At 37.7% G+C, this 24823-nt stretch overlaps 1 protein-coding gene across 2 annotated transcripts in view; it reads right to left on the reverse strand.

The window, feature by feature from the left end:
* The window catches only part of Tax1bp1 (Tax1 binding protein 1), a 52568-nt gene that overhangs the window by 15067 nt on the left and 12678 nt on the right, over positions 1–24823 (reverse strand). Inside the window, exons 4-13 of one of the 2 annotated variants that reach the window (XM_021632778.2) lie at positions 22346–22533; positions 18605–18763; positions 17659–17807; positions 17487–17577; positions 14993–15178; positions 11337–11561; positions 10781–10927; positions 9279–9402; positions 5049–5149; positions 1947–2072 (exon numbers count right to left, since the gene is read on the reverse strand). In XM_021632778.2, the coding sequence (XP_021488453.1) occupies positions 1947–2072; positions 5049–5149; positions 9279–9402; positions 10781–10927; positions 11337–11561; positions 14993–15178; positions 17487–17577; positions 17659–17807; positions 18605–18763; positions 22346–22533 (1496 nt within the window). The remainder of the gene's footprint in view (positions 1–1946; positions 2073–5048; positions 5150–9278; positions 9403–10780; positions 10928–11336; positions 11562–14992; positions 15179–17486; positions 17578–17658; positions 17808–18604; positions 18764–22345; positions 22534–24823) is intronic. The other variant, XM_060379987.1, reaches the window with a different exon arrangement.

Here is a 24823-nt window from a genome sequence, read left to right on the forward strand (position 1 = left end):
CTCTTTAGACCTCACAAAATTACTCTGAAAGGGCCCACTGCCACTGAGTTCCCTTCCTCCTAGGCCTCTAGAACCTGATGCCATGGTATTTATTATTCAAGTCTAATCTACTCTATTACAGATACAATTCTCCCCCAGCAGCTGTGGTCAGTCGGTCAGTCTCTCTCTGTCTCTCACATGCTCTCTCTCCTCTCTCAGACATACAAAAGAAAAAAAAAACAATTAGCTAAAGATAAAATTAAATTACTTAGAACTCCCCAGACTCAGATCACAGAAATAAGTAAATTATATATAGATGTCTTAAAATCTATCATAGACAGTGTATTCCTTAAAAGGCTAATACTTTTGACATGGTACTCCAGTAGCTTGCTCTTTTTCCTAACATTCTTACAAACACCATTTATTGTTGGGACTGTTACCTAATATTACACTGGTAAAACTAAGTTTCTTTAATTAATATTACATCACTTAAAACACAGTATTTTATTTAGGATCACAGTAATCAGTAAAATAAATTTTAAAGCTAGCAAGCTAATAACATACCATTATACTTAAAGAAAGTCAAGTCCCAAAATAATTTAGCTTTTACATTTACAATACAATAAAAAAAAAGTGATAGCTTTTAAAGATACAGTGTTTTGAGTAGGCCACTCCCTGTGGGTTGTTAGCCAGTCCAAAACGATAGAAGGTATTGCCATTGGTGTTGGCTTATGTACCAAAACTGGAAGGAAAGAACTTACTGCTTCAGACACCACATACTTTTGGATCTCCTTTGAAGGGAACACCTATCTATGTAATATACACCTGGTCAAAAGCCAATGGCTAGAGAGAGCATAGGACTACTCTAAATGGTCATGATGTATGTATCTGTCAAGGCCCTCTAACCATTATTTTCAAGCCCAATAGTCAACTTTGATCAGAGCAGCTTCTCTTGTAGTGGGTGGTGGTTATAGAACTAGTCGAAGTACTTCTGAATGATTAGCCCTAAATGGACATCTGTGTCATCTCAGCCAAGGCTCAGGGAGCACTGCAGGAGAAAAGGCTCAAAAAATAGGAGAGTCAGAGGGAGGGCTGGAGTGCTGTGGAATGCTGTCTTGGGGTGTGACATGACGTTTGTACCCTTGAATTCTCAGCAAAACCTCATCACCACCTGCTCAAGAGCTGCACAAAATTAGGCCATCAGCATTCCATCATGGAGGGTGTACTCTAATGAGGTGTTACACTTCTCTGAGGATAATAGGTAGATAATGGCTGCCAGACGAGGGAGACACATTTTCTTCAGTGGTATAGTCACTGCTACGTTGCCCACACTCCAATCCATAACCTCTCAGCAAAGCAGCACTAATGAAAATGGTTGGGTTTAAGGGAGGAGGTGGCAGATAAGACACACAAGACAGGGCTGAAATAAGGAAACTGAACCGAGTATCAGTGGGAGGCTGTACTGTGTGTCGGGGAGGGATGACATTATAAGCATTTATCATATAGATACGTGAACATATGCTCAAGACTACTATTATATATACTTAGTATGTACCAAAACAACTTTTTTAAAAGATACATTTCAGCCAGGCACGGTGGCACATACCTGTAACCACAGCACATGGGGAGGCAGAGGCAGGAAAATCTCTGTGAGTTTGAGGCCACACTGGTCTACAAAGTGAGTCCAGGTCAGCCAAGGCTACACAGAGAAACCCCATCTTGGAGAAATGAATGAATGAATGAATGAATGAATGAATGAATGAAATTCAAATTCCCCTGAATGCAAAGCACTAAAGTCACATTAACCAATGAATGTGGGAGTCCATATTCTCAGGTTAGCAAATAAACTGTAATTAAACACAGCATATCTACACTGAAAATGTACTCAGCTGATATTTTATAGGTACCAAACTTTTACCAGGACCAGCATGTTCCCCAAGCACCATGCATCAAGCCTGTGTACTTACTTTGTAATTGTCTTCTACTTCAGCTAGTTCAAGTTTTACATTTTCAGCAATTTTCACTTGTTCTTTCCACTTCAGCTCCATTTTTGCAAGTTCATCAGCGTATTTGTTGCATTTGGTTTTCTCATCCTAAATGAAATTAGTATAATTATTCTCATCTCCACAGAGTAGATATTTATACAAACACACACACACACACACACACATGCTGCTTACTGTAACAGTATACCGAGACAATCAATCATTTATAGCTACAAGATGGAATAACACTTATCTACTTAAAAGGTGACAATATTAACAGCACACTGCAAAAGAGTATATAGTAAAATCCTACTTAACTTAGAATTTGTTTTAAAAAGTTAAATACCCATAGCCCATGCACTACCAAGATCGGGGGTATACTTTCTAATCTCGTCTCTTCTTTGCATTTCTAAGACCATGTAACATGTCACGGTCAGTGTCATCTCACAAAAGCACTACTTTTGCAAAAAGAGAAAATCCGAACCATGAACTTCTATGATGGCTCTTTTTTCTTAAAAATACAAACCACAAGGAAGAATTTGCAAACACTGTCCAAAAAGTAAACAGGCCAACTTCATTTTAAATATTTGTTCTTTCAAGGTGAAACTCCAAACTACATTATGAGCAAGCTCACTGGCAGGTCACTGGCCTCACATTTGTAAAACCCTGGGTTCAATCCCCAACACAGCAAGAACAAAACAAGTAACTCCTGGGGACAACATAGGAGAGTATGTTTAATACCTTGCAGGATGTGTTTTTAAAAAAATACAAAATATAAATCAATACTTTATCACAATTAAAATTTGATTTCCTAAAAACATTAAGGAAATGAAGTTAACCTCACACATGTAACTGAGAAAAAAACTGCATCTACAAACAAGGCAGGCAGGCAGCTCTGACACCACCATGGCTAGCACTCTGGTAGTAATATTAAATACCCTGTGATGTTCTTTCTACTCTAGCCTGAAGAAGTGAAGTTCTTTGGCCCACTTGCCAAAATCCCCCACCACATATATACAACAAATCTAAGCCTGCTCACACATGCACTTTCTCTAAAGAGAAAAATCTGGTCCCCATTCTTCTAGAAAGAAATAAAAAAGCATAGCAAGATGAACAATTTTTTAAACAAAAGATTTTTTAAAAAATATGTAAACACAAGAAGATAACTGTGAGGTTAAAGACGACTCATCAAGTAACATGCCTGCTACATACACTTTGAGAACCAGCATTTGGATCCCCAACACCCATTTAAAAACCAGGTGTGGCAGCCTGCATTTGCAGCCCTAGAGCTGAGGTGCACAGGGACAGGAAGAACCCCAGAGCTCGCCCATTACCCAGTCTAGCTGATTCATAATCTCAAGACTCAGGGAGAAAGCCTGTCCCATAAATAAGGTGGAACGCAATCCCTCCACAATGAACTTGTCTCCACAGACAGACACTCAAATGCGCATGTGTACCAGCATGCACAGGCACAGCGCACATATTCTACATATGCATAGACACAAAAAAATTAAGGTAGAAACGTAGACATTAAGTCATTATGGAAAAGCAACTTATGCTAAAATGACATTCTCATCACAGTCATTAACTTGACTGTGTAAAGTAACATAATAGTACTAAAGAAAACAATTTGCTGATTTCTTATACATACCCCATCCTATTGCCAAGGCATCTGAGTGAAAATACTTAATCCCCTTTGACCACAAAAGCCTTGAATAGAAATGTTCAGAGTACCTTTAACTGTCAAGAATCACCCCAATCAACACCATATCCTCCCCTTTCCAGACTGCTTCAAAGGCCACTCACTCACTCAGCCACTCTCCAGTCCTGTCAGAACACTGGGCTGTCCAATCACAGAGGAGCTGCACCTGCTAGACAAGACTACCTCAACACCCCAGTTGCCTCAGAAGCACAGTCAGTTGGATCCCCTTAGTTTTGGCCATAACATGTCAGAAACTGAATCTGTAGTCCTGCAATAGCAGTACCAGGTAAGAAAATTGAAAGAGGTAACTGATGCTTTTTGTTTCATCTTTTTCACAAAGCCAGATCAAAACACAGTAAGTTGAAAAAAGAAGCAGTTACGGTTTGCTGAGAAAATGACTCTACTATTTCCAGAGAGATATAAAAATCACAGGCATCTAAAGAAAAAAAAAATCAGAGTTGCTCCTAATTTCCATTAGAGACTGTGAAAACAGCAGCATCTTGTAAGCGTGGCATAGGAGCTGCCCAGCTGAGTGGACCCACGTGAGGAGTGATGCTGTCACAGGGAGAAAGCAGGGTATTCACTGATGCCAGCTTTGAAAACAATGAGCACTCCAAGACAGTTTCCAGTGATATCTGCTATCACATATTAATTAGTACACACTAGATGCAGACAAAATGCTCATATATGTGAAAATTTAAACAAATTTAACAAAACCCTATCACTTTTCTATAATACATAGCCCAGGAAGAGTCGTGAGTATTACACACTGTTAATCATGTATACTACCCTGTCCTAAGCCTGGCACTGCACTTAGCTTCTTTACACCAGCAGCAAGAAAAACACAAGCACTGCATCACACTAGAACAACAGCACTGTCCTCATAAGTTCTATAGAAAGATCTCAAAAAGTCAAGTTTAAATCTGATCAAAACACTTTAATCATTACCTTTAAATCAAGAAGCAAAAAGTATCTTATAGTAACACTGAGCATATCTATGAATTTCATTCTAAAAAACTTACCTCCCTTTCCCATTGCAAAAAAAAAAACCACACACACAAACAAAACCTTAAAAGCCATATATACAAATAGGAAATAACTTGACTCTCTATTCTAAATAAAATATTCCTATTTGAAAATGAAAACTCTTTCAGGCAAGAGCACTTTATCATGTATATGGCAAATACTGATTCTAACCATGATTTTACAAAAGGCTACATGTGCAAGTACACAAGACACCCCTTTCATCATCCCAAATGCAGTATCAGAACAAAAGGATAGGAAAACAAACCCTCTTCACATCAACAATAACAGCAACAAAAACAACCAAGGCATGGTATTAATATTTGATAAATCTTTCACTGAAAAAGGAGCTAACTTACCTGTAATAGTTGTTTACATTTATTATACTTTTCTGTTTTCTCAGCAATTTCTTTGGTCATTTCACAGACATAATCCTTTGTTGACATGTCAAAATCTGTCTCTGTTGTAACAAAAACAGAAAAAGTAATATTAATTAAAAATAATATTTAAAATAATATTTACTGTCTGGACAGCGGACCTGAGTTCCGCTGTCAGCGCCCACATGGCAGTTCATAAGAGTCTGTAATTCTAGTCCCATGGGATCTGACACCCTTTTCTGGCCTCCACAGGTGCTATGCATGCATGCACGTGATGCATAGGCAAACATGCAGGCAAAACACCCATATATTATTAAAGTAAATTATTATTTTGTTATTGTTTTTGTTTGTTTATTGAGACAGGGTTTCTCTGTGTAGCCCTGGCTGTCCTGGAACTCCCTCTATAGACCAAGCTGGTCTCAAAATCACAGAGATCCACCTGCCTCTGTCTCCAGAGTGCTGGAATTAAAGGTATATGCCACCCTTGCCTGGCCAAAAATTAATTAGTTTAAAAAAATTTTAAGTACTCTGTCCAAGGTCAGCCTGGTCTACATCTCCAAATCCATGCCAGCCAGAGCTACAAAAATGAGAGATGTTAATTGGAAAAAAAAGTGGGGAACAGCCTAGAACTCATTGGCACAGGAGACAACTTCCTGAACAGAACACCAACAGCACAGGCTCTAAGAGCAACAACTCAATGGGACCTCATGAAACTGAAAAGTTTCTGTAAAGCAAAGGACACCGTCATCAAAACAAAACGACTGCCTACAGATTGGGAAAGAATCTTCACTAACCCTTTATCTGACAGAGGACTAATATCCAGTATATACAAAGAACTAAAGAAGCTGAAAAGCAGCAATCCAAGTAATCCAATTAAAAAATGGGGAACAGAGCTAAACAGAGAATTCTCGACAGAGGAATATCGAATGGCAGAAAAACACTTAAAGAAATCCTCATTAGCCATCAGGGAAATGCAAATCAAAACGATCCTGAGATATCACCTTACACCCATCAGAATGGCCAAGATGAAAAACTCAAGTGACAACACATGCTGGAGAGGTTGTGGAGAAAGGGGAACCCTCCTCCACTGCTGGTGGGAATGTAAACTGGTACAACCACTCTGGAAAGCTATCTGGCACTTTCTAAGACAATTAGGAATAGTGCTTCCTCCAGACCCAGCTATACCACTGCTAGGTATATACCCAAAGTTCGTTCAAGTACACAAAAGGGATACTTGCTCAACCATGTTTATAGCAGCTTTATTTGTAATAGCCAGAACCTGGAAACAACCCAGATGTCCATCAACGGAGGAATGGGTACAGAAATTGTGGTATTTTTACACAATGGAATACTACTCAGCAATCAAAAAGGAGGAAATCATGAAATTTGCAGGCAAATGGTGGGATCTAGAAAAGATCATTCTGAGTGAAATATCCCAGAAGGAGAAAGACAAACATGGGATATACTCACTTATATAGACCTATAAGATATGATAAACATAATGAAATCTACACACCTAAAGAAGATAATCAATTGAGCGGACATGGGGTAAGATGATCAATCCTCGTTTAGAAAGACAGATGGGATGTGCATGGAACCTATGACAGGAGTCTACTGAGCGCATCTGAAAGACTCTAACTAGCAGTGTTTTCAAAGCAAAGACTCATGACCAAACCTTTGGCAGAGTACAGGGAATCATAAGAAAGAAGGGGAGTTAGTCTGATGGGGAAAGGATAGGAGTTCCACAAGGACCAAATATATCTGGGCACAGGGTCTTTTCTGAGACTGACATTCAACCAAGGACCATGTATGGATATAACCTAGAACCTCCACTCAGATGTAGCCTGTGGTAGCTCAGTAACCGATTGGTTTCCCAAAGTGAGGGGAACAGGGACTATTTCTAACAGGAACTCAGTGACTGGCTCTTTGGTCTCCCCACCCCCTAAGGGAGGAGCAGTCCGGTTAGGCCACAGAGGAGGGCTTTGCAGCCAGTCCTGAAGATACCTGATAAAACAGGATCAGATGAATGGGGAGGAGGTCCCCCCTATCAGTGGACTTGGAAAGGGGCACGGTGGAGATGAGGGAGGGAGGGAGGGACTGGGAGGGAATGAGGGATCGGGACACGGCTGGGATACAGTTAATAAAATGTAACTGATAAAAAAAAAAAATGAGAGATGTTGTCTCAAAACACAAAATGGTCGATTTTTCTTTCATCTTTTGTAGAAAACTTGAGTAAATGTACCTGAAGTGTTACCAGGAGTTCACTGTACTACAATCCCACTATTCAAAAAAAAAAGGACAGAAAGCATCCAAAGTTGAAGGGCCACAGAGTGCTCAAGGGCCAGCTGAGCAACTTGGTATCATCCTAGCTCAATAAATAAGTAAGCCAAAAGGGGATGGTTTGAGGATTCAGAGCAGTGTAGAGCGTTTAGCATGTAAAATTCAACCCAATACAAAAATGAATACTATGTGAGATCTGCTTGTTCTCTCCCATGTGTATGTATATGTATGTGTCTGTGTGTGTGCACGTGTGTATTGGTTTTTGAGACAGTCTTCCTATATAGCTCAGGGCAGCTTTCAAGTGATACCTACTATCTCAATTTCCTGGGTGCTAGGGTTTAGGCATGCTTGCATCACCACACCTAAACACTAATAAGAATTTTTAAATGTTATTTTTGACCAGAAAAAAAAAATTACATTCAATAAGAAATCTTTGAAGAAAAAAAAAAAAAGATTGCTGAAAGTATTTACAAGGCAGCATAAAAGCCGCCATCCTGACTACGTAACTGGGTAGACAGCCAGAAAACCATTTTCCTGAGACCAGCCTATTTTTCCACCCCTTTGTTACCCTTCACTGAGTCTTCAAAAAGCCAATGCATATAGTGTCACAGTAGGTACTACATTATTCTAAAACCAGGATTCAAATTCTAAACGAAAAGCAATGTCCCAAACTTTCAAGCTTTTTGAGTGCCAAGATGACGACACTAGAATAGTTTCGGATATTAGGTGTTCCAGGTTTTTAATTTTCAATGGGAACAATGAACTGTTTAAACACACATTCCAATTTATAGAAAAACTCTTGAATCTGAAAGTATTTCTTTTCCTAAGGAAGAAATACTTTGAAATTTCATTTCAAAGGAAGAAGAGTCAACTTGAACAGAGAAAAACATAAATGGAAGGTGAATATGTCATATAGGATTGTCCTTAATTAAATATTGAATCGTCACCTGGCAAGGTGGTGCACGCCTTTAATCCCAGCACTTGAGAGGCAGAGGCAAGCAGATCTTCGTGAATTTGAGGCCAGCCTCGAGTTCTAGAACAGCCAGGGCTGTTAGACAGAAAACCCCTATCTCAAAAAATGAATGAATGAAAAAAATGAATGAATGAATGAATAAATGTCTAAAAAAATCTTACTTCAAAAACTAAATCATCAGTTATACCACACACTAAAAATGGAACTATATGTTGGCTGGCACTTATTTTCCTTATTGTCAAATATTTGATTTACATAAAAAGGGAAAAAAGCACAAATGAAAAATTCAAAGTTAATTCAAATTACATTACTCATTTGGTATACCTGAATCTGTTTATCATCAACATCCATTTATGAAATAGATGTACTAACTAACACAAATGAAAGATATATTCTAATGACACAAAGCAGTAGGGAAAAGAAAGGATTTAGAATAATGGGTATTTTTCACATACAGAATTATTTCTAAAATTTTTTAAATGTTACAAAATAATTAAGGTAAAATAACTACTCAAAGTACATGATAACCTCCAGTTTGAAATGTTACTGTGTTACAAAACGTGGATTTTTTTAACTCCATCACTTTTTCCACACTGTCTGTCCTTTGTCACTCTGCTCTAAGTACCTTCTTGGGTCTATACTTATAATAATATTTATAACATAATTCTGAGTGTAGGGCATTCTTCCATTTCACTGTTTCATATGGTTCAAATTAGTACTTCTAGCACCAATTCAATTTTTAACATGTGAATATTCTCCTGAAGTATTAGTTTACAAACTCACTTTGCATAGACACCACATACATAGCTTTAAGTCTCATGTTAATACCCTCATGTCCCCCCGCTTTGCCTCTCAATTCTCTCACTCACAAGAATTTATGGAAGCAGCCTGAAATTGTCACACATGGAAGCAGACAGTATCAAATCAGTGTACACAGCTACACAGAAGTAGATTTTTACCTGCAGGAGAGACTGCCGACTTGATATCCAGGGCAGAAGCAGAAGCGGCCGGGTCTGTGTTCATTGAGGCATCATTCACTTTCTGAGTCCCAGGTCTCTTTGTGAAGGCACTACTAGTACTGGCCTATCCCAAATGTTAACAGTAAATTATTATGAGTCATATTGGTTTCCTTTACTAAACATGTAAATAATCAAAAAAGTTTTCAAAACTATTCACTCTGAAATCCTGAGAGAAATAAAGCTACATCATTTTCCTAACTGATGGAAAGGTTGCAAAAAAAAGTAACTCTGCTTCTTGCTCCATTCATAGACATCTCACAATCTCACAAGTCAACATGTGCTCAGTGGGCCTGGAGAGACACTAATAGCAGCTGCTGCTTTTAATGCAGAGGACCTAGGTTTGATTCCTAGCCCCCACACGGTGGTTTACAACCACCTTTAACTACAATTCTAGGGGATCCAATAACTTCTTCTGACCTCTATAAGCACCAAACACACCTATGGGACACAGATATACATGCAGGCAAAATACACAAATAAAAAGAATAAATCTAATTAGAAATTTTAAAATATGTGCTCAAAAACCCACAAACAAAAATCTACATGTGAATCACAATGTTTCTTCACAAAACCCTTGCTCCTTTTTGTCCCTGAGAACCTAAAGCACAGAAGAGTCTACATACTGTGACTGTAGTACCACTCAATCCCGCATTTAGAATGTTTTTGTTTGTTTTAATACTTTACTTCCAAGATTCCCTCATATAAAAAGTCTTATATCTCAGTACAATTTGGGGCTTTATATCACTTCATAAACCCATTCAAATAAAATGCCTTTGTTATGAATCTACCTACCTACTCTTACATCAAATATAAAAGAAGAAGCTAACATATTTTACCTCTTCCTAATGTGGTCTGAGCACGATGGAAGAGACAACTGAGAAAACATTGAGCAGTCAACTTTGCCACAAGTGACATTTAATACTACAAACTAAGTTTAACTCACAAGGATAGTTATCAATGGCTTAAGAGAGCAATGGCCTAAAAACAAGAGTGCTTGCTACTGTCTGCTTTTGCTGCTGACCCAGCTTCCCTTATTGGATCTCAATAAATAAGAATCTCAGATTTAAAAAAAAAAAGATTGCCAATACAGTATTAGGCCAATGATTTGAAATCAAGAAGTGACAAACTCAGGCCAGCAGAATGGCTCAGTATGTAAAAGCACTTAACATCAAACTTGACATGCCATTCTCTATCCCTGAGACCAGAGGGCATAACCAGGGAACACCAACTCCTGCAAGTTGTCCTCTGACCTTCAACTAACCCACCTACAGTGACCTACTACCACACAACATACACATACACAAATAAATGTAATAAAAATATGAGTGTGTTTAGAAAAAGATGTGATAATTTAGGCTAATATTTATAATATTAAACATTTTGTTTACAAAAAAAGTCTGACAAGGGAAAATTTCAGTTCACAGGAATTCAGAGGCACTTACTGACTGGTCTGAAAGCTTGTTTATTTGTTTTTGGAGCCTCTGGCATTCCTTGAACTTTTCTTTGTAATGATCTGCAGCCATCTGGAGCCGGAGTTTCAGATCTTCAACTTCTCTTCTCAGTTCATGTTCCAGTGTATCACTCTTTTCCTTAGAGAAAAACACTTCCACTAAGAAAAAATCCTGACAGTTCATAAATAGTAGTAAGTCCTAACTCCATTTCAATGATTTTTCTCCCCAGGCTTTCAATTTATATTTATTTTGGAGTATGGGCTTTATATTTAAATGTAAGGTTTACTTAAAAGCTGAGGAAAAAACATCCAACTCTTGAGAAGCAATCATAACTCATGTGATACCCTTAAGTAACCATATTGCCACTCTACATAGTTAGTAAACAGAAATTCCACATGAAGCAATCTACATCTGACATAAAACCATGTACTAGGACAGCTTTCACTAACAGTAAGACCTATGCTGTAGACCTTTCCTTTTCAACTCCTCTCTTCTACGGAGCTTATAGTGTTTGGGGATCAACAGACACAAAATTAACTTGCTTTACCTGATCTTTTTTCACAGCATTTAACTGAAGCTCTGCCAGTGCGTCACTCAGCTGCTTTCTCACTCTCTCATTTTCTAAACGTGCAGTATGGAGATCTGCCATTGTTTTATCTCGCACATTCACAGCATCACTGAGCTCTTTAGCCAGAAAGATAACTTCTTGACGTGTTGCCTGAACTTGCTCCTCTGCTTTACGAAGCCGTTCCTTTAAAAATAATGTATCTTCCTAAAGGAAGGCAGATAACAGAGTTGCAATTAAAACATTAATCTTTTAAAATTTAACAGTTCCAGAATTATAAGTTAAATAATGTTTTTCTACTCATGAGTAGAATTCTCATATAACAGCCCTAAGCTGTGTTCACTGTGGCCACTTTATCTATGACAGAAAGTCAGTTAACACACCCAGTGATCAAAGTTCTGACTGAACTAAAACACAAATGAAAGCTGATGAGACCAAATGAATGTGAGTGCCCCACCCCACTCTTTTAACTCCTGTATCTCCAGCCAGTACTCTCATTTTTCACTGGATTCAAAATAACTTCAAAGACTTCTTTGTAATACCAAAAGCATCAGTTAAAAGATGTTTCCTTTTTTTCAAACCTAAAAGATGGCTAATAATTTAGCTACCACCATCTCTTTAGGAAAAAACATGGAAGAGACATACAGCATTTTAAAGGAAAGTATAGTGATCTAACAGTCCTCTATTTTTAGTCTGCTAAAAATGATGTCAAATAAAGTAAATGCAATTCAATCTTAGTTTTGAATGTGTTAGATCCACAGGAAAACAAGCAAATGACTATATAATGCTGGTGTGTACAAAATCTTCAGAAGCCTAACCAGACTAGGTTTCCTTGTGTTTTGGTTTTTGGAACAGGATTTCACATAGTCCAGGTTAGCCTGGGGTTGCAATGTAGCAGAGGATAGTCTTCAACTTGTGATCCTCCTGCCTCTACCTCCTAAATGCAGGGTTTCCAGGTGTGCACCGCCATGGCACCATCATGCAGTACTGCTGACTGCCCAGAGGGTGCTCCACATGTTGCTCAAGTGCTCTACCACCGAGCCGAATCTCGATTCCTAATACTTTTAATCACACACCAGCTTCTATGTCAGAAAGGAAAAAATAACTAAAGGAAAATGTCTTTTAATATATTTAAGGAAACCTTAACACTACTGTGATCTATTTTTCCAACCAATAACAAGGGAGTACATATACCCCATACAGCCAAACATATGAAGAGTGGTTTTATTTGTTTAGTATTATTTTTGTTTGTCTGTTCGGAGACAGTTACTCTACATAGGCGTGGCTGTCCTGGACCTCACTAAGCAGACCTGAAGTCACAAAGCTCCACTTGCCTCTGCCTCTTGACACTGGGATTAAAAGCATGTACCGCCACCACATACTGCAAGGTTAATTTTTTTTAAAAAGAAATGTTACTATACACAGAAGTTTCAAATCAACAAAGTCAAATGTTTTCTTTTAACTGACCAAGATAAAATAGTTATCTATTATTTAGACAAATTCAGAGGAAACAGGCACATTCACAATTACACTAATCCTAACTGGGGCCTTTTAGCCAACTTACAAGACTCACAAACACCTTCCTTATAAGCAATTTCATCTTCAAAAACCATTCAAGAAAATTATAAATGATGGAGACAAAGTTTTGTCTTTCAGAATTCAGCATTTTTTTTAAAAAAATGAAATTGTGAAGATTTTAAAGAGTCTAAAATGAAAGTGTTTTGAACTAAATAAACTGTGTCATACCATACTAAATGAAAAGCCATGAAGCCACTATAAATAGGAGCATACATTAGTTACATCACTGGGAAAAAAACTTTAAATACAGTATTTTTTGAAAAGGCAATTTGAAAAGAACTCACCAAAAGTTAAATGCCCTTTAGCCTACCAACTGCATTTGAAGGAATTTACTCTATGGACTTAACCATGTGCCTACTGTTTAGCTATACAAGAATATGGACGCAGCACCTTCCAAAGAGCTGAAGACAGTGAACTACACAATGAATGACAGTAAAGAATACTGTGTAGCTATTGCTGGGCTTGGGGCCCCAAGCATCTTTAATCCCAGTATTCCCAAGGTAGAGCAAGCCAATCTCTAAGTTTGAAGCTAGCCTGACCTACATATCAAGTTCCAGGCCAACTAGGGTTACATAATGAGAATCTGTCACAAAAGAAAAATAAAAAGTTCTGGTAAACTAGACACACGTTCTCATTTGGTTTCAGATGTAAATATACATGTATAATTCATGTAACTCTTTAAAATCCTATAATCATACAGCAAAAAAAGGATGCTAACTTTTAGTTTGTTCCCTCATTACTATTTAAATTATTTTATAACCATAAATTCACATTGCATTACAAAATACTAAAACATTTTATAATCAGTAATCATTTTCCTCAGTGCTTAAAAAACTACGTTTTTCACTGAAGTCTTGCTTAAATGCTAAAAACATGCTTAAAGATATTTTAGCATCTCACTAAATCAAATACAATCTAATATACTTGTCACATTTGCAATCTTTTAGATTAAAAAAGCAACTTAATCAGGAATTTAAATGTCATGTACTTCTAACATTTTTCAAATTACATTAACTATGTCTCCAACATAATTCACAACAACACGCTCAAACAACCTAACATTCATCCATAAAAGCTAAGTAATAAAATAACTTAAATGCATTCATGCAAGACTATGTAGACACCTGAAAAGATGAGAATGAGCTCTGTACAGTGCTAGAGCAGATACAGCATGCTACCTAACACAAGAGCCCAGGTAGGTAGTGGGCACCTACAATCCCAGCACTCAAGCAAGAGGAGTTCTGTAACTTTGTTGCGATTTTAAACTTTTTCAAAAGAAATGGTAGAGGTGGCTGGTTAAGAGTGTTATTACTCTCCCCCAAAACATTATAACCTCAAAGCCAGAGGATCCAACTGCTTCTTCTGACCTCTGCAGGTGTTCCATGCATCATACACAGGTATATAATAATATAAAAATAAATCTTACTAAACAGAGAAAGGATTTAAAAAAAAAAAAGGAGAAATAGCTGGGAAGAACTTAAAACGAGTAGAAACAATGAAACAATCATACTAGGCAACTTTCACAATCTTCAAACACATTTTTCTTTCTTTTTTTCTTACTTATTACAATTTATTCACTTTGTATCCCAGCTATAGGCCCCTCCCTTACCTCTCCCCAAGTCCCGATAAGGGAGGTCCTCTTCCCATTCCCTTTGACCTTAACATATCAGGTCTCATCAGGACTGTCTTCCTCTGTGGCCTGGTAAGGCTGCTCCCCTCTCAGGGGGAAGTGATCAAAGAGCCAGCCACTGAGTTCTTGTCAGAGACAGTCCCTGTTCCCCTTAGTGGGGAACCCACTTGGACGCTGACCTGCCATGGGCTACATGTGTGCATGGGTTCTAGGTTATCTCCATGAATGGTCCTCCTTGGTTAGATTATCAGTCTTACAAAAGACCCTTGAACCCAGATTTTTGGGTTTTGTTGCTCTCCTTGTGGAGCTCCTGTCCCCTCCAGGTCTTTCTATCTCCCCCTTCTTTGATAAAAGTCCCTACAGTCTGCCCAAAGTTTGACTGTGAGCTTCAGCATCTGCTTCCATACCTGATTTTTCTATTAGTACTTACTTTATTTGGGGTTGTAAGTAGGAGAGCCCTATGTAAATTTTCCTTTTCAGTCAAACACAACTGCAGTTTGCCAATCTCTTCTTTGAAATGAGTAATCATGCTTTCTTTGTTTCCATCTAAATTCTTTAAAGTCTGTATCTCTGACACAAGCTTGGTATTTTCTATTTCTGTGTTCTTCAAATGTACCTGCAACAACAGTGTTTGAAATCAACAAGAATAGTCTTGCTAGCATCATAACCCAAGTTAGCCAAAGCTTAAAATACCATTATTTTAAACTGCAGAGGAGTGGAGAGATGCATCACCAGTTATGAGCACTGACTGCTCTCGCCGAGGTCCCAGGTTCAATTCCCAGAACCACACGGTTCAAAATAAGTCTGTAACTACAGTTCCAGGGCTTCTGCCACTCTCACACAGATATATACGCAGGCAAAATACCAGTGAGTATAAAATAAAATAATTAAAATATTATTATTATTTTATTATCCAAAAATGCCAACAGAGGAACTAGAGGTCAGGAAACCCAAGTTCTGCAAAATGGCTATGCAGACATACAGGGGCAGAACACAGCTTTCAGGAGGTTTTGTTTCCCACAGCAAGTCATTCTAATGTCTTATTGTACTACCTGATCTCTAAAGATTTTTCTGTCAGCTTAACCATTTATTTTCTATTCTAAATGTATACATTTGGGTGTTTAGGACGGAGAAACATCATGCTAAATGGCACATTCACAAGTTAGTGTGAAAAATTCTAAAAACTAGAGGGCTACCTTCGAAACATCTCAATTATACGGAAAAAAAAAAAAACCTTATCTTTCTTTTAATGATGTATATATATGTAGGTCTGTGAGTATGTGCATGCAAATGTTGGGTGCCTAGCAAGGCCAGAGGTATGACAGTCACGGGTGGTGGTAAGCCACCTAATGTGAGTGCTAGGAACTACACTCCAGTCCTCAGTAAGATGGCCTTTAAGCCACTGGGCCATCTCCAGCCCAATTCCACAATTTTACTTGTGAAAGTACTGTGTTGTCTATTTCCCATGTGACCGAAGTTGCCCTCTGACTTCGATAAGCCAACTGTGACAGACCTCCCAAACCCCCCACATCATATAGTCCCATCATACATGCCTATAAATATGCACACGTGCATACATACACAATCCTTTTTATGTACTAAACAGAAATTAAATGCTTTTTTGCAGTTCACTCTTCAGATCTACAGAAAGCTAAAGGACTAATTCCTGTTCCTAGGGATGAAATGTATCTCTGGTTCTCTGGAACTGTCAGCAGCCTAAACCTCTGCAGCATCATTTCTAAAACACTGCCTAATGTTTATAACTATCAGCTCATAAAAGTGACTTGACAACTTAGAATGTTCATTGCAAACTTTTTTAAAACACCTTTGTATATGTATGTGTATCCATGATTGTGAGTGTGTACGTCAGTGGCACAGAACATACATGCTATGGGCAGTGTGAAGGTCAGAGGACATTGTCAGATGTTGGTCATCTTCCACCATCTCTGGATAGGGTCTCCTGTCTGCCACTGTATACCATCAAACTAGCTGGTCCGCAAGCCTCCAGAGATTCTCTATCTCCACCTTCCACGCCATCACAGTACACTGGGGTTACAGTCACATGCCCATGTGTCCAGCTTTAAATGGACACTCAGGATCTGAACTCAGGTTCTCACACTTGCGTGCCAGTGCCTTACTCATTTACCCATCTTCCCAGCCACTCATTTAGAACTTTCTATAGGAGATATTTCTTAGATACTTAGTATTTTAAAAGTCAATATGAAAGACCATCAGGGTCCTGGCAAAGAGGTTAAGGAACTTGTGACCAAGCCTGACAGCCATGCTCAATTCCCAGACCCGACATGGCAGAAAGAACGGAACCCTCAAAGTTGTTCTCTGACCTCCATACATACCATGACTTCTGCATGCCCACACTCACGTACACACAAGCATGTACATACATGTATACACACATTAAATAAATGTAAAAAATTTAAATACTATCATCTCTGAAGAAATGTATCTTAAAAGGTGAAAATACGTAAATTCTAATAATTATCTTGTTATCATTAAACTCTGTTATTATACAACACCTCTACATATCTAAAATACCAACAAAATTTCCTCAACAGCAGCTTTGAGGGACAGTATGCATTATGGTTGTGATTTCCTCTTGTCTCCTTCCCATGTTGAACTGCTCACTCTGGAGTCAACTGCCATTTATGAGATACTCAGGAGACCTTCTAGAGATAGCTAAAGGACCTCCTTACAAAAGCCATGAGGATCTCCATAAAAGGGCTTCATAACAAAAAAAGCACACTCCCCAAACCCCATCGAAGCCTTTAGCAGACTACAGTCTATCATCCTCCTGACTGTAATGAGACAAATGACCATGAGCTCAGCTGAACTGCTCTCAAATCCCCAACCCAAAAAACCCATTGGGAGTAAGAAAAGTACAGGAACACAAACAGTAACTTCTTTACCTTATAAAGTTCCTTCTCATCCTTTTCTGTCTTCAGCTGAGATTCAAGTTGTTCTCTTTCATGCTGTGCCTTCCTGAGTTTATCCTTCAAACTGTGTTAAGATGAAAAACATTAATAAAAGCCATAAAGAACCTTGTTAATAACTGAAGTCATGTCTCTAAAGCAGACGTACCTGTCTAGCTCAGTTTCCTTTTCAATTGCTTTATGTGTCACTGACACAATATCTTCTTCAAGTTGTTGAGCTTTAGCTGCAGCATCACTGTATCTCTTCATAAACTCTTCATTTTCCACTCTCAAACTCTGTGTTACTTCAAGAAGGCTCTTAAAAACAACAATAAAGTATTCTTCAGTAAAACAAAATTGTGTATACTTCAGAAATCTCTCCTTTAAAAAAGACAGACTAAATGTCACCATGCACACCTTTGATCACAGCACCCAGGGGCAGAGGTAGGAATATCTCTGTGACACTAGTCTATACATTGAGTCCCAGCACAACCAAGACTATGAAGAGACCCTGTCTTAAATAAATTCAAAAATAAGGGTTTTGTTGTTGGTTGGTTGGTTTGGTTTTTAAGACAGTGTAGCCATTACTGTCCCAAAACTCACTCCATAGACCAGGGGAAATCCAACTCAAGAGAACCAGCTGTCTCTGCCTCCTGAGTGCTGGGATTAAAGGCAAGCACCACCACTGCCTAGCCTTAAAAAGGGTCTCATTATATCTTTTGTTATATCTTTTGGGTGCCAAGATTACAGGTATGTACCACTACATCTGGCTTTGAATTCTTATCATTTCAAGATTAACAGGAACTGACATTCTTAGGGCTGGCGAGATGGTTCCGTGGGTAAAAGCACTTGCTGCTCTTGCAGAAGACCTAAGATTTATCCCTAGCATCCAGAGGACTCAACCCCCAATTCTGACCTCCAAGGGCACCAGGCATGCAAATGTTACACGAAGAAATACATGAAGCCAAAATAGCCATATACATAAGAAATAAAATGCATATATAAATAATTATATTACGACTCGTATGCACACCTGCACAGACACATGCTACTTTCCTCAAGACCTGATTTTTCAGTCATCCCAACTGCTTCCATTTTGGAAAGGCATAACAAACCTTCTGCTCAGCCTGCAGCTGCTCACACAGTCCTTTCTCGTGGCTCAGTTCTCTCTCCATTCTTCCAACTTGTTCTCTCAGTTGTGCTGTTTCTTTTTCAAGAACAGCTATCATCTTTGACAATTCTTCTTTCTCTTTCAGGGTCTTCTCAATTTTCAGCTGTTTAAAAAAAACTCAAATTGATATTTATCATAAAATTTCACAATAATAGTTTCCTACTTTTAAAAAGTGAATTTACAAATTTTTACACTTTACCTAGTGCATTATCATTCAGCCTATTATCCTTCTGTTAAAAAATTCACAATGTGTGTGCAAGATATAGTCAACTGTACAGCGGGCACAAAGTACTTATGCCCAGATAAGCACCAGGGAAACCTGGAATGTTAAAGTAGGGCTGCCTCTTTAAGGGATGTGTACCTGTTTTCTGCCCAGAAGGCCAGGAATGGATGTAGTTAATAGCCTGGTGACCTCTGTGCTTTCTGCAGGGCCTGGCCACATTTGAATCCCCCAGACTATTACATTCACCCCAGACTCCTCCTCCCAAGACCTTTATCTTGAGCACTGTTTCTCAATCAACAGCCCCCATCCTTAGGGAAGATGTCACGTGTACTTTTTAGCCACAATGCTATCTCTATGACTACACCAGATCACCCCATGATCCTTAAGCTATAGAATCCATCTTTACAGAAGAGGTCACATGTATTTTGCAAAAAGGGTTTCAATGTAGCCACACCTTAGGCTTTAGTGTGAATACAGAATTGAGATCACTGTTACTAGGAAATTTCTTTCCAAAACTGTACTGTCTTTAAATACGCTTAAAATAAACTGCTCAAAGTCAGACTCAGAACACCAACTACTGAGTCCAGCTGAACCGGAGTTCCTTCTTATCTCACATGGATTGTTACTCTGCTGCCCCTGGTGTTTGCAGAGACCTCACACAATTGTTTTAATCGTAAAATACAAATTTAAAGACTACAATAATATACTAACTGCAGCTTGTTCTTATGGGAATTCTGATAATTACTCAGTTCAGGAAAATAGAAATTCTAGCAGGAAAACACAAAACCAAACCTAAATCAAGGACCAAACACGGTCATACATAAAATGTTTAGTATTTATAGGAAGAAGTCTTTGCTTCTAACCAGAGAAAAATAAAAACTCATGGAATAATTAATAAATGAGGTATTTAACTAATAAGTGTGTTGAATCTTTTAAGAACAAATATAGCCAATATACCTCATATTAAGCTTTCCAGGGTCATAGAACCACAGATATAAGTGACTAAAACCTAAAATAACTTATGAAAGCTCACCTGCTAAAATCTTTTAGAATACTCTATTTGTACCAACATACCATGTCAAAATGCATAAAATAAATGTTTTCAAATGGAAAAGCCAATGAGTAAGGATGCTAAGGAGAACTGGAGGAAAAATAGTGGTGGGTGTAGATTAGCAAAATTATTACATAAATACATGAAACTTTCAAAGAATAAGTATAAAGGTAAAAGTTTATACCTATTAAAAATTAACTAATAATAAATGCTATCCAATAAGCCAATGGAAAATGAAGATCAAGCAAGCACATCAATCCTCAACCCTACAGGTTAATACAGTATTAACTTATTATTAAATCCAGCTCAAAACTTTCTAGCAGATTAGAACTAATGCTCAATTTTCAACTAATATAATAGAAAAATTATCAAATAAAACTTTTTCAGCAATTAATTTACAACACTTCAGGAAGGATTTACTAAAGCTTAGCAGCAAAGTTTTAAAGAATTTAAATGTAATTAAAACTTACATAAATCTAAGTCTGAAGATAAAATTCAACAAACAGTATTTGCCTAGCATTTGTCAAGGTCCTAACTTTAACCCCAACACAGTTTGGTTGTTTTTTCCTTTTAAATATACAAAAGAATAAATATACCCAATTCACTAGTCATCAATGTGCTGTCAAATTCATTTCCCATTTTATTCTTTTGGGGGTGGGGAACAAAACAGGGTCTTGTATCATAGCCCATGCAGGCCTGAAATTCTGCCTCCTGCTTTTGCTTCCCAAATGCAGGGATTACAGATGTATACCACCACATCTGGCTTGTATTATATTTATCAGTTTATTTTGCTTTATTTTGCTAAACCACTCAAAATAAAATTATGGACACTCTAACCCTAAGTGCCTCAGAGCAAGCACCTCTAGTAAGTACAGTCTCCTTTCAAACCACTCTTGTGATCTTAACTAAGAGTCAGAATAATTGTTATCATTCACCAGATAGCCTTTGGTCAAACATCCCTTACTATCCCTAAAATGCCTTTTTATTTTATTTATTTATTCTATTATCTACTCCAGGCTCACAGGTTCTTAGACTATTTCTCATTAATCACTTTTACTGTGATTAAAGACATCAATGAATGTAGAATTCTAAGAGAACTTGTCAGAAAACAAAACCATTTTATCTCAAAAAATTTCCCAAGAGACAGCAATTAAATTTTTCTTTATAGTATATATTTGTAGAGACAAGAAAAAGTGCAAGTAACCTGGGCTGTGTCCCAATTAGACAAAAGTATCCAGAGATGTGGGTAGCAAAATGTCAATCATGTGCAGGGCTTAAGATAAGGGTGGTCTGACAAGTACTCAAAAAACACACGTCAATGCTTACTGCATTCCCAGGAGCAGGGCTTATTTCAGTATCTCTGAGTAACATTCAAATACCAGGCTAAAAACCCTGATCAGAGGCAGTTGTCACTACAAAATGTTTCAGCCACCCTATAAAAGCTACATTTCTTATTTAAGATAAGAAAGGAATTTCTGGGAAAAGAAAGAAAATTCACGTTCTTTCTCACTCCTGGGCAGACTGTCTTAGGACAGCCTGGCAGCAGAAGACATGGCAACCTCACATTCTTTCCTTTCCTAGTCTCAGTTCTTAAAGGGAAACAAAGAAAAATCAAAAACGTAAAATATCTGCTTTTAAAGTTCCACCAGTCTATAAAGAAAAAACAATCACTTCCAATATTTGAAACAAAGATGTAAATAAAAAAAAAATGAACCAATCCAAAATGCTACTTTTATAATAAAATAACTAAGTACAATTTAATCACATCATTTCAAACAGCAATCTAGCTTTCAGATATAAACTAGAAAATGTGATCTTAAAACAAGACTTTTTTTCTCATTTCATAATTACTAAAAAACTAAAACATATGCCATCATCAGACCAATGAACCCACAATCCTCAGTTTCAAAAACTGAATTATATTTGGATGCACTGCTTCATTGCACTTTCCCAGCCAGCTTTACCCTAAATCTGCACAATTCATCAATCAAATGAATTTGGTCACCTGAAAAAGAAAAGCTCAGGGTGAGGAACAGGAGACTAGCCCAGATCTGAGTGCTTCCACTGGAGGTAACTGTGCATAGGACACTTTTAGGCCCTGAATCAAGCATCTTCCTGGCACTCATGTGACAATGCCTACCACAAGAGAACCACTAAATAACTAAGATCAAAGACTAGTCTCACCAGCTAATCCAAGTGGTAAACTACAGGTTCAATGAGAAACCCTCTCTCAAAAAGAAAGATTGAAAGTGACTGAGGAAGCAATCAACATTGATTTCTGGCCTTTACACATACATTCACTTGTAATTTTAGTTTTAAAACATTTTGTTCTGGTAGCCACTCTTGGCATAACCCAAAAATTCTCACAATGCCAGTCAAGGCAATCTCTACGCCTCACTGTAGATGCTCACCTCAAGAAGGCCAGCTTTTGTGGTCACCACCAACATATCAGAATTTCCTTCATCTTCCATAGTGAGCAGTTCTTCAACCGGAGAAGCAGCTCGAAACTGGAAAGGAGTACTTGCTCCACGAATTTCACCCTTATGAGTGACGTAACAGAACTGATAAAATTCTCCGTCATCGTTTGGAAGGTAATATCCTACAAGTGGGTAATAAAAATGATTAAAGTTGCTATTATAAAATGCTAATTTATTTAATAATACTTTTCACCTTCCATATATTATTCTGAACACATCTAGAATAAGTCTTTCCTACTGTTCACAAATTTATCAGTCCACGCTATACTCTCTTCTCAAACATACCCCAAAGTTTTACCTCTTATACATAAATGTACACAACCGTTCCCCCTTATTTTTTTAATTAAATTTTTTATTTACACGTAGTGGTTTTGTTTCTATGTCTATGTACCACCTTGTGATGCCTGCAGAGGTCATAGGAGGAATTAGATCAACCGAGGCTGGAGTTACACGGTGGCTGCGAGTTGCCACAAGGATACTGGATGAACCCTGGGTCCTCTGTGAGAGCAGCAAGTGTTCTGAACCACTAAGCCATCTCTCAGTCTCTCCCCCGCAGCTTAAATATGGCAAAATCAACTCATGGAGAAATAAGTTCGTACTCCACAATGAGAAAGAGGACGGATGAGAAGACCCAATAAAAATGTAAGGATGGGGATAGGGACTGGGGAATACCAGATTAAAGAAACGCCTCCTCCAATTTGACATTCACTTCACGTAAAAAAAGAAATAGTAACTACAGGAATATGTTACAAATGTGAACTGTGTAAAAGCAAAAAAAAAAAAAAAAGATGAAGCCCATTGATGCAGCACAAGAAAAGTTAGTAAGATTTGGAACTACTGAGCTCTATTTAGCATATGAATGAAGCTATCTAAGTTCCTTTGACTCTACAGATAATATATTTATAACATTAGCTATAATATGAAAAATACTATGTTCAAAATTTGGTTTCATTTTCAATGTCACCCTCCCTTTTTAATTTTGCTGGATTGTCCTAGTTAAAGTTAATCTTTTTCAAATATCCACACAGAATTTTTTTTTTTTTTACTTAAAAACCTTCAATTCTGTACTCTATATTACTACTCACAATGCAAATGCCTTTGACAGTAGAGAGGCAGTGGTACTGGAAATTGAACTCAGGGCTTCACTCGAGCTAAACAAGTGATTTACCACAGAGAGCTTTATATCTGAGCCCTTCAAAAAGAAGTTAATGTTGAGACACAGTCTTATACTTTAATCCCTCTGCACTGGCCTACCACATAGCTGGAAAATACATGCATGTGCCACCATGCTCAGCTTTTATAGGCTTTGTACCTTAGATCTCCAAAACACTGAGGACAGGTACAGACCTACAACACAGGGAGGTGGGGGGAATGCATATGTAAGTGATTATAGTACGTATACGATTGAATCCTAGAATCAAAAAAACTTAAGAAAAAACATAAGCCAGGCATGGTGACACATGCCTCTGATCCCAGCACTGGGGAGGCAGAAGCAGTCAGATCTCAGTGACTTCAAGACCAGTCTGGTTTTACAAAGCATGCACAGGACAGCCAGAGCCATTAAACAGAGAAACCCTGTCTCAGAAAAAAAAAAAAAAAAAAAAAAGAAGAAGAAGAGAGAGAGAATGAGAGAGAAGAAAGGAGGATCTGAGTATATATAAAGATAAGTACCCCAGAATCTAAAACCTATACCTACTAATCTCTCATGTCCTAAATTTTTAGATTCATTATTATGATACCTACCTTCATTCACCTGATTTGAACCTTTTAAAAAATAGGTGGCTTTTCTCCTTCGAGACAGACAGAACGACAAGACAAGACAAACCAGAAACTATCTGTGGTACTGTTCGTAAAGGTACTATCCACCAAGCCTGACAACCAAACCTGGTAACCTGAGATCAATACCTTATACCCACCTATTAGGAGCAAATCAATTCTGTAAGTTATTCTCCAACCTCCACATGTTGCCCCCCCAAACACACACACACATACACACACACACACACACACACACACACACACACACACACTTAATGATTAAAAAAAAATCTTTAAAAAACTACAATATAGACATTCAGGGTATGATGATTTAAAAAAAATTATCTAAAATAATATGGCTTATAACTATTTCAACTAAATGTAATCATTCAGTGCTACAATTTAAGAGCATTTGTTTAGAAAACAAAACAATAAAAAAAATCAGCCAATCTGTAATGTAACATCAGTGATTAGTCACACAGACATAAATAAAATTCAAACTAAAAACATTACTGAATTTGTAAAATTTCTTTACTGCTTCTGTGCTTAACACCCAGGAAAGTGTCTTCAGGTATAGACAAACTGGATGATTTTGCATTCTTGCTAAGTTACTAATAAATGCATTAGTCACTAAAATAAATCCAGTAAGTTGAC

The sequence above is a fragment of the Meriones unguiculatus genome, chromosome 3 (genome assembly GCF_030254825.1).
Source record: "Meriones unguiculatus strain TT.TT164.6M chromosome 3, Bangor_MerUng_6.1, whole genome shotgun sequence".
NCBI lineage: Eukaryota > Metazoa > Chordata > Mammalia > Rodentia > Muridae > Meriones > Meriones unguiculatus.